Genomic DNA, 9,743 nt, shown 5'->3' with positions numbered 1-9,743 from the left:
TAGAAAAAGGCTTTTTTTGGGGGGGGGGGGGTGGGCAGGATGTTCATAGAATGGGAAGGGAAAAGGAGCCTCACCCATATACCTGAACATTGATTAATTCTGAGACAGACCACCTACTTGCTTAGCAACATCTGAGACATCTCTGCCCCTCAAGATAGGTGCCTCAGCCTTCAGTTGCTGCTGCTTCAAAAATGAGTGCTCACCTAAGGAAGCAAGACAGTTAAACAGACATCACTGCTGGACTCAGGCATCACTTGGAACTTGCCAGGTGGCTGCAGAGCTGTTGGACCTGGATGAGAGGCCTGCACTGGTGCTGGCCTGCTCTCGAGTGTCCTGTCACAGATCAGAAAGAGTGGAAACTGGTCGTGCTCCCGTGTTATCTGGACATCTGTGGTAAAGGTCAGGGAGGGATTGCAGTTAATGATTTGTATAGAAAACTAGAATTCCAGTGTGCTGCAATCAATAAAAAAAATATGCCTTATTCAAAAGGAATGTGATTACAAAATCATGCCCCACTTCTGGGCCCATCTTTTACAGACATCTGGTACAGCTCTTCCCACATAAATAGGAATGCTCCTTGAATATACTCTGGTTATCACATGAGGAAAAAAAACCAAGTGTGTATTTGCCTGTATGTACATAAATGACCTCTGAAAGGATACACAAGGAGCAAAACGATGCTCCAGAGGAGAATGTGGGCTTGCTAGAGATCAGGGATTCAAGGAAGACTTGACTTTTTTGTGAACTATATGAAGGGATTACCTATTCAAAACTAAATTTTAAAAGGCATATTCACCAGTAAGCAACAAATTTGGGAGCACTGGGCAAAGGTAAATAGAGGTGACTGGGGAAGATCAGGCAGGGGGAGAGGGAGGGAGCCAGCAGACCTGAGAGCCTCCCAACCCCCTCCTGTGACCTGCAGACCTGTTACCTGCCAGGCTCTGGATACAGCTAATTCTTTCAAAGAGCCAGTAAAGACACCGTTGTTAAAATCCCTGGGTGATGGATAAGGAAACAGGCCAAGAGGCTAACTGGCAGAAAGGCACCTGGCTGGTGAGTGATGGGTAATTCAAATCACTCCAATTATTTTTTCTGCCCAGAGCTCGGGGAATACCTGCATATTCCCAGAAAGCCTCTCCGTGATTGACAGTCATTAGCTGAGCAGTGGGATCAGGCCATGGAGATGACAGACTGGAATGGGGCTGTGGAAAAGGCCTGAGATCATGGCTCCAAGGAGCTTGGCATTGGGGAAAGGCTCTTCATTTGTCAAGATTTGTGAAGAACAGGCATCTGACCATGGTGGGAGAGCCCCTGCCTCAGCCCAGACTTCCCCATGGGCCAACTGTTTGCATTTGGCCATTTCTGTCCTGTCCTGTTCCCTTTCAGGGACAGGCCTAATCAGATCACACTGTGGCAAAGTAAAATGGCAGATAACCAAGAATCAAGTCAGGCTGGTTTTGTTTCGAAAGCCCACTGAGTTCAGTTGTGTTCTGGCAACCATTAGATAATGATTGAGCCACCAGTGGAATACAGTTGGGGCTGAGCTCTGTTCCACTAACCCATGGCACACAAGTAATGTCCAGTCTTGGAGCTGCTTAAGAAGCATTTAGACAAGTAAAAAAATCACCATGTCATTAGCCAGTAGCCCAGAAGCAGATGGCCCACATGTCTAGATTAACAAAAGGTCACCCACAACTTGAATAGATGAGGACAGGGCGGTGACCACACTGTTGGGTGTGAGCCTGAGCCGAGGGTATTAGATCCTTAACTCAAAAACAAAAAACCCAAACAGATGGAAATTAACCTTGTCTGTCAAGCAAAACTAATTTTCATCAGGATGCAAGGAAGATGTAAATAAGACCCCAGCCACTTGCAGTTATAACAGTGCAGCACAGGGGAAGTGCTAGAGGAAGACCCAAATGTGGGTGGCAGATGCATTCAGGTTGTGTTGCTGAGTTGTCAGGAACTACTGCCAAGTGACAATGGCCATGTTGCAGTAGGGCACCAAACCAAGAAAGGGGAGATGACTATGAGCAGAGTGGGCAATCAGCACTCCAATGTCCAGCCCCAACCTAGTGGAAGAGCTGCATTTTAAAAAGCCTTCCACATTAACAAGTGTTGAGGTCATGTTAGTGGCACCTCATGAGGCAAAACATGCACTATGGTGCCAAAGGGAGAGTGCAGAGCACTCAAGCTTTCGTGCCTTTGGTCCAGTGCGTACCAACCACATCAACTTGCTTTTAGCTGTGACACAATGAAATGAATTAATCTGCCTTCCTACAATCACAGGGACTTGTGAGGCTGTCTCCTTGGTACTGACACAGGGATTGAAAAAGGCTGCGACAAAGGTTATAATCCTACAGAAATGGAGTCGAAGCAATTTGCAGCACAGAGCACAAGCATTCCTCCTTTGAGGCAAAAAATTCTCTTTCCTATTCAAACCTCATAAAGACAAAGTGACATTTGTCCTGAGGCCATTTCATGGAAAATGGTGGGTGTTGGTCATTAATGAGGTTAGTCCAGAAGCAAGTCTCCTGACATTGGTCACTGAAAACGTTTCACTGTAAACTGGGTGCTTTGCAGCATTCAACTCTATTGTGCTACAGAGAATGCAGAAACAGAGGGTGAAAGTCTGAGTATACAAATAGTTCTTTTCATGGGTGCCAAACAGGCTAAGGCTTTCATATAAAAATATTCCACGCTTTCCTTGCCCTGTTTAAGAAACGGTCCAGTTGGCATACCATAGGAATATCATACAATAGGTGACACATAGGAAACAGCCAATTCTGACCAACTGGATTTGTAATTTTCCAAACTGGATTCTGCCCAGCACTTTTCTAGGCTAATGGGAATTTTCCTCATCCTTTAACCCCAGCCACCTGAGCCAAGGACAGGTTCCTGTGCCCATTCTAAGGCGGTAGAGGCTGGATTCCAGAAAAAATTCCTGGAGACATGCCATGAACAGAATTGCAAAGCTTCCTCCATCCTCTCTCCATACCTTGCAGGTGATATTTCCCGTGAGAAACTGCCCCACTCATATGTTTGCGGCAGCAGAGGCAAAGCTGTTGATGAGGAGACCATCCCTATCACGAAAGGAGGTGGTGAAGAGGACTGTGGAAAAGAACTAGAAAGTTATTAGCTAATTTACACAATATTCATGAATCCTAACGGACTCTGAGTCATACTAGAAAAGTTGGACAGAAAGAGCCAAAGAATAGCATGCAGTTCTCTCCTATAAAGACACTTCCAATCAGTTTTTGCAAGTCTGAATACTGAGGCACACACCAATGAGTGAACAGCCCTGCAGGAGCTTCCTGAAACTATTTACAATTTCAAGTGGATCCCTGCCTAAAGAATTACAGAGGGATCTTATTTGGGATGCTTTAACTTGTTAAAAAGTCAATGACAGGCATTTTCTCTGAAGCAGAAACAGGGCAAGAGAGGGAAGGAAGGGGACAGGCAAGGGGGTCAGTATCCTATCTCAACAGGGTCAGGAGGACTAGCCACTCTGCTGTCTGAGGGGTTCCCAGTGGCTCCCTACCAAGGCAGTGGGGCCAAGACCGGCAGCTATGCTGGAGCCACACCTCACACGGGGATGTGGGCAGCACTCTGAGGACCCCGGGTCACACGGACAACATGGGCTCAGAGGCCTACCCCCTGCTTGGACTCTGGATGGGCAGTGTGGCTGTGTCCCACTAATGAGGTGGGGGTGGGAGAAGAGGAAACGGCAGGTTCCAAGATGGCCTTGTCAAAGGAATGTAAGGGGAAAAGCCTTGTTGGCACTGTTTCACCAACCAGGCAACCGGTCATGCTTCGGCTGAGGTAACCGCTGGTTTTACTTGGCTCAGGGACTGCCAGGAAGGTTTGCTGCAGCTAAGGCATGCAGTCTGCATAGAAGCTCGTCTGTCCACAGGGTGGGGGTTGGTGGCTTTAAAGACCTGCCATCAGTTCCCTTCTCTAATATTTGTGTTTGTCTTTCCTCCTGCTTGAGAAAGATTCACCTTACATGGAGATAAGTGTCTGGGAGACAGCATGTAATTGAGTCAGCAAGAGACTCTCATAAGTTTCTTGAAACAAACCCGCAGGCTCATTCAACTTTTCTCTTCTTGACATGGGGTAGTGTCAGCGTGCTTTGGTTGTCACAAGACCCAGAAGTCTGGGTTCTCAGCTCAGTTAGCCCAAGAGTTCTTCATGAGGCAAAGGCAGTGGTGGCTGGTGCCCCGGGGAGAGCAGCCAACACAGAGAACACTTGTGTCCCTCTTGCCTCAACGTGGACGTGGGATCGTTGTGGTGAGCTATACAATGTTCTCTGCCCCAGGCAGGGGCCCCTGTGGGGGTCCATGGTCCTGCTTACTGTGCAACTGGGCCAGCTGCAGAACTGGCATGTTGCATAGTGGACACACTTTCCGAACCTCCAGCCACTTAATAAGGCACCTGCAGAATGAGACACCACAAGAGGGAAGACGTCAGTCCCGTGCTCGTGGTACCCCTGCCCACACACCTTGCATGTTGACACATCTATCGTCCAGAACAGCCAGGTCCTGAGGAGCTCCACCCCTCGGTGGAGAATGCACTTCACCCTCTGAAGGAACCAGAGCCTCCAATCTTCCAAAAGGCGACAGTAATAAGCCAGTCAGCATGCTATACTCTCAGTCATCCTTGGTCACTTCGCACCACTGAGAGTGGTGCAAAGCAGAAGAGATAAAATTTTCTAATAGAAATGCAAAACGCACAAAATACGAAAGAAAGGGGAATATGACTATGTCTGCAAGAGGGGGAGGAGACAGACCCACACTGCTATTTACATTCAGACTTATTTATCTTGATTTAAAATAACTGGTTTTGATTAAAGTAATTTTTTGGAATGGAAGCTCTCACTAGAAAGTTCCAGTTAAACAGCTATTTATAACCTGGGCTCCCAGGAGGTATGGGCATGTCTGGCTCTCTGCCAAAGTCCTGCCATGGTGGTCATGTTCCTCAACCCCAATTCCCTCTAATGTGTAAACACACACGCCCGACCCTGGAGGGTGCTTTCTGCACTATAGACAATCATGAAGCCATCACTCGTCTGACACTGTCCCAAGATCACAAGTAAGTTGGTTGATGTGCCTCAAACTCAGGTGCCCTTAAATAATTCCAAACCAATACTCACTTTCTGTGGAAGGCATGCTTACAGGGACAAATCCCCAACTCATCTCGAGGCTTGAAGTCTTCTAGACATACTGCACAGAGCTGCAAGATAAATTCACAGATGAGCAAAGTATCTGCTAAGTACTCTTTTGGTCCACAAAGTAAAGTACAGGCCCCTGAGGCCCAGCCACCTGAAGGAATTTACAACTTTCCACAGATCATTAAGTGAAAGAAACAGGGTGTCTGGGTAACATCAAAGATGGAGGACACATGGGAGAAGATAGAAAGCAAGAGGAAGTTTCCTTTATTGCGTGGGAAGAACTGGACTTAAGTTAATTCTCACTAGACAGGCTGGACATAATGTAATGTGATGTGATGTGCTCAGGGGCTGACTTTCTGTAGGGATGCTCTGCCTGCTGAGCAGCATAGCCCCTAATGGGGACTGCTCACGCCCAGAGCAGGCCCTGGGGCTCTCCTTTCTCTGCTGACCGGCTTCTGTAATTCCTGGGTCCACTCACTTTGGCACTGTCCTTCTGTCAGTGTTTGTCTTTGTCATATAAAAAGTTATTCAAGAGTCACTGAATCTAAACTTGAGAAAATGTGCAGATGGGGCCAGGAGTGCTCTCCGACAGGGGGCTAGGCTCCATGGCTTGAACAAGGCCTCCTTCACACCCAAATGCTGGGTTTCAACCACTTCTTCTTACCAGTGCCCGGGGACCCCAACTATTGTCACTTTTATCCACTTTACAGAGGAGGAAACAGTAGCTCAGAGCAATTAGCACATTTCCTGAGGCCATGCAGTGGGTGAGTGTAGGGCCCTGCTGGGGATCCACGTCTGCTGCACTGATGTGCTGCTGTTCCTCTTCTACCTCCCGCCCAAAGCTTGATTTCCTCCCTGCTTGCTTCCCTGTCCATCTCTAGGGATCCTGGTTCAATCATTATCATTTCTTGCCCAGGCTACTGGCATGGCCTTCCTGTCACTTGTTTTATAACCTATAACATGTAAACCAGTCTTGGGTTACATGACAGGACACATGGCTCTTGATGCCACATGGACAGTGCCATGAATATTGGTCTTGCGACACCCTTCCCTCGGGACCTTGTGTATATAGCAGATAGGATCTGTATACAAGGAAGAGAATGGATAACTATCTTATCAGACCTGGCATTACTGCTGAGACAGCAGGAGAGCTGGGAGGAAGGCAGGACAGGCCACTGGCTTTGGCTCAGACACCCACCAGCTATGTGATCTCTGCCATTCTGATGCCTCTCAAGCTTTGTTCCTTCATCTATGTAAAGTGAGGACACTACCTGTCCCATCTCCCTCACAGGACTGTTATCAGCTCAGGCTGTGAGGAGCAGAGCTAAGAAGGCAGTAGTACCAGCAATTTTTATTCATATTTAAATTTTGCAATGGGAGTGCTATTTTAAAGCCCGTCTTTGTTTTCTGAAAGAAGTCTGAGAACAAGCTATTGTAAAGATGAGACACTAGCAGCTCTAGCCTTGGGAGTGATCTTTTGGGGCCTCAGTTTCCGACTTGTGAAGGGGGAAGGCTGTTCCCACCTCCTAGACTGTGTGAACAGGTCCTGTGGCCTTCAACACCCAGTTTCCCTCACAGTATAGCCTTCTCCTGGAATATGGTCAGGACTGCTGGTAGGATTCAGTGCTGATCCTACCAAAGGGCAAGAAGTTGGACAAGTCTCTCATTCGTATTTGCTTATTTTTCCAGGATCCAAAGTTAGATTTGTAATCTTTTAAAAATGGAGTTACTACTAGTGGTTATAATGTGCTATTATGTTCTTCCCAAACAAATTCTAAGACCACAGTCACCTGAAAACAAAACAAAAAAAACCCCACAAGATAAATTATGACATGTTAAGTGCTAAAGGTGACCAAAAGCCAAGAACAACCACGAAGAGAAAAGCCTCAGATCTACCTTCTTAGAAGTTCCCCGAAGGGTCACACTAATTTAACAACTTTAAAGATCATATTTTGCAAATGAGCTTTACTTTTCAGTGTTATCAGCAACAGATTGTTTTTCTAGTCTGGGTACCCATCTCTTTTTAAAAAATGAAGATATAAGTCACATACAATATAAACCCCTCTCCCCTTAAAAATATTATTTTTTAGAAAGGGGAAGGCCTGCGAGCCAAGTGTCGCTGGTTCGATTCCCAGTCAGGGCACATTACTAGGTTGCATGTCAGGTCCCCAGTTCGGGGCACTAGTGAGAGGCAACCACTCAGTGATGTTTCTCTCCCTTTCTCCTTTCAACTCTCTCTAAAAATAAAATAAACAAATCAATAAATTATTTTAAAAAAAAGAAAGAAAGGGGAAGAGAAGAAAGAGGGAGAAAAAAAATCGATTGGTTGCCTCTTACATGCCCCCATCAGGTGACCTGGCCTGCAACCCAGGCATGTTCCCCAACCAGGCATCAAACCCATGACCCTCCAGTTCGCAGGCTGGCGGTCAATCCACTGAGCCATACTGGCCAGGGTGGTATAAACCACTTTAAAGTGTACAATTCAGCAGTTTTTATTATATTCACAGAGTTGTGAAGTGGTATCTCATTGTGGTTTTCATCTGCATTTTTTCAATGACTAATGATGTGCTTATTGACCATTTGTATATTTTCTTTGAAGAAATGTCTATTCAAAAGACTTAAATACAGTATAAGCCATGGCACCATAAAGTCCTAGAGGAAAACATAGGCAGTAAAACCTCAGATATCCCAAGCAGCAATATTTTTGCCAATATATCCTCTAGGGCAAGGGAAATAAAGGGAAGAATAAACAAATGGGACTACACCAAATTAAAAAGCTTCTGCACGGCTGAAGAAAACATCATTAAAATGAAAAGGGAACCAACTGTATGGGAGAACATATTTGCCAATAATACCTCAGACAAGGGTTTGATCTCCAAAATATATAAAGAACTCATACAACCCAACACCAGAAGACAAACAATCCAATTAAAAAATGGGCAAAGGACCTGAACAGATGCTTCTCCAAGAAGGACATACAGAGGGCCCACAGACATATGCAAGGATGTTCAACTTCCCTAGCCATCAGAGAGATGCAAGTTAAAACCACAATAAGATACCACCTCACACAGATCAGAATGGCCATCATCAACAAATCAACAAACAGCAAATGCTGGCAAGGATGCAGAGAAAAGGGAACCCTAGTGCACTGTTGGTGGGAATGCAGGCTGGCGCAGCCACTATGGAAAACAAAAAACTAAAAATTGAATTGCTTTTTGATCCAGTGATTCCATTGCTAGGTTTATACCCTAAGAATCCTGAAACACCAATTCAAAAGAACCTATGCACCACTAAGTTTATAGCAGTGTTTTTACAATAGCCAAGTGCTGGAAACAGCCTAAGAGCCCATCAGTAAATGAGTGGATAAAAAATCTGTGGTATATTTACACAATGGAATACTACACAGTAGAAAGAAAGAAGGAACTCCTGCCTTTCGTGACAGCATGGATAAGAAACTTCAGTTCAAATCAGAAGACTGGACATGGTAAAGGTGCCAATTTTCTCCCAAATGATTTACAGATTTAATGTAATACTAATCAAAGTCCCAGCAGGAATTTTTTTTTTTTTTTTTTTTTTTGTAAATATAGTCAGGCTGATGCTAACATTTGGAAGAGCAAAGGCAAAGGAACTAGACTAGCTGAAACAGTACTGGAAAAGAAGAATAAAGTTTGAAGGAATTATAACTTGATTTTAAGACTTACTGTAAAGCTAAAGTAATTGAGACTAAAGAGATAGGCACATAAATCAATGGAACAGAATAGAGAATCCAGAAACAGACTCACAAAAATATGGCCATTTGATTTTTTGACAAAGGTGCAAAAGAGATTTAATGGAGAAAGCAACCACTCATCATAACCAGAGCTGGGGACATTGTGGTGAACAAATCAAAGAATAAATGCAGATGGCAAGTAGATCATAGACTAATGCCAAGACTCTCAGGCTTCGCTTGAGAAAACGCAGAACAGGCAACAAATAGACTGTATTCCCCCATGGCAACAATTAGCTAGAACTGAGTACTAGCAACTCCTTTCCTTGTGACTTGTATGCCCCAGTGTCAGTTTCCATGGCACCTGTTTCTCTTGACCCCAGGATCTACTAGATGCCATTTATTATCCCACTTGAATGATAAGAACTAGAAACATGTTTCTTTTAGAGAGCTGTTCCTCTATATCTATGTCTCTATTAAAAGATGGAGTAGCCCTGGCTGGGTTGCTCAGTTGGCTGGAGCGTCATTCTGTACACCAAAAAGTTGTGGGTTCAATCCCTGGTCAGGGTACATACCTAGGTTAGGGTTTGGTCCCTGGCTGGGAGTGTATGAGAGGCACCTGGTCAGTGTTTCTCTCTCACATCAATTTTTCTCTCTCCCTCTTTCTCCCCCTTCCCCTACCCTTTATTCTCTCTCTAAAATCAATAAACATATCCTCAGGTGAGGATTAAAAAAAATTCTTTTTTTAAATATGGAGGAAGAAAAGATAAACAGGTTTTTAGAGAAGATATTTTTCTTTTTCTTTCCTTCTTTTAAAGATTTTATTCAGTTATTTTTAGAGAGAGGGGAAGGGAGGGAGAAAGAGAA

The 9,743-nt window shown here is 44.9% G+C and overlaps 1 protein-coding gene across 1 annotated transcript in view; it reads right to left on the bottom strand.

Moving 5' to 3' along the window:
• Positions 1–26: 26 nt before the first annotated feature.
• The window catches only part of RNF24 (ring finger protein 24), a 47,695-nt gene continuing 37,978 nt past the window's right edge, over positions 27–9,743 (bottom strand). Inside the window, exons 5-6 of the mRNA XM_090286086.1 lie at positions 5,153–5,232; positions 27–4,434 (exon numbers count right to left, since the gene is read on the bottom strand). Of these exons, the coding sequence (XP_090142212.1) occupies positions 4,296–4,434; positions 5,153–5,232 (219 nt within the window). The 3' untranslated portion in view covers positions 27–4,295. The remainder of the gene's footprint in view (positions 4,435–5,152; positions 5,233–9,743) is intronic.

The sequence above is a fragment of the Furipterus horrens genome, unplaced genomic scaffold (assembly GCF_987537825.1).
Source record: "Furipterus horrens unplaced genomic scaffold, mFurHor1.1.pri manual_scaffold_8, whole genome shotgun sequence".
Lineage (NCBI taxonomy): Eukaryota > Metazoa > Chordata > Mammalia > Chiroptera > Furipteridae > Furipterus > Furipterus horrens.
This window is presented reverse-complemented; position numbering and strand designations above follow the sequence as displayed.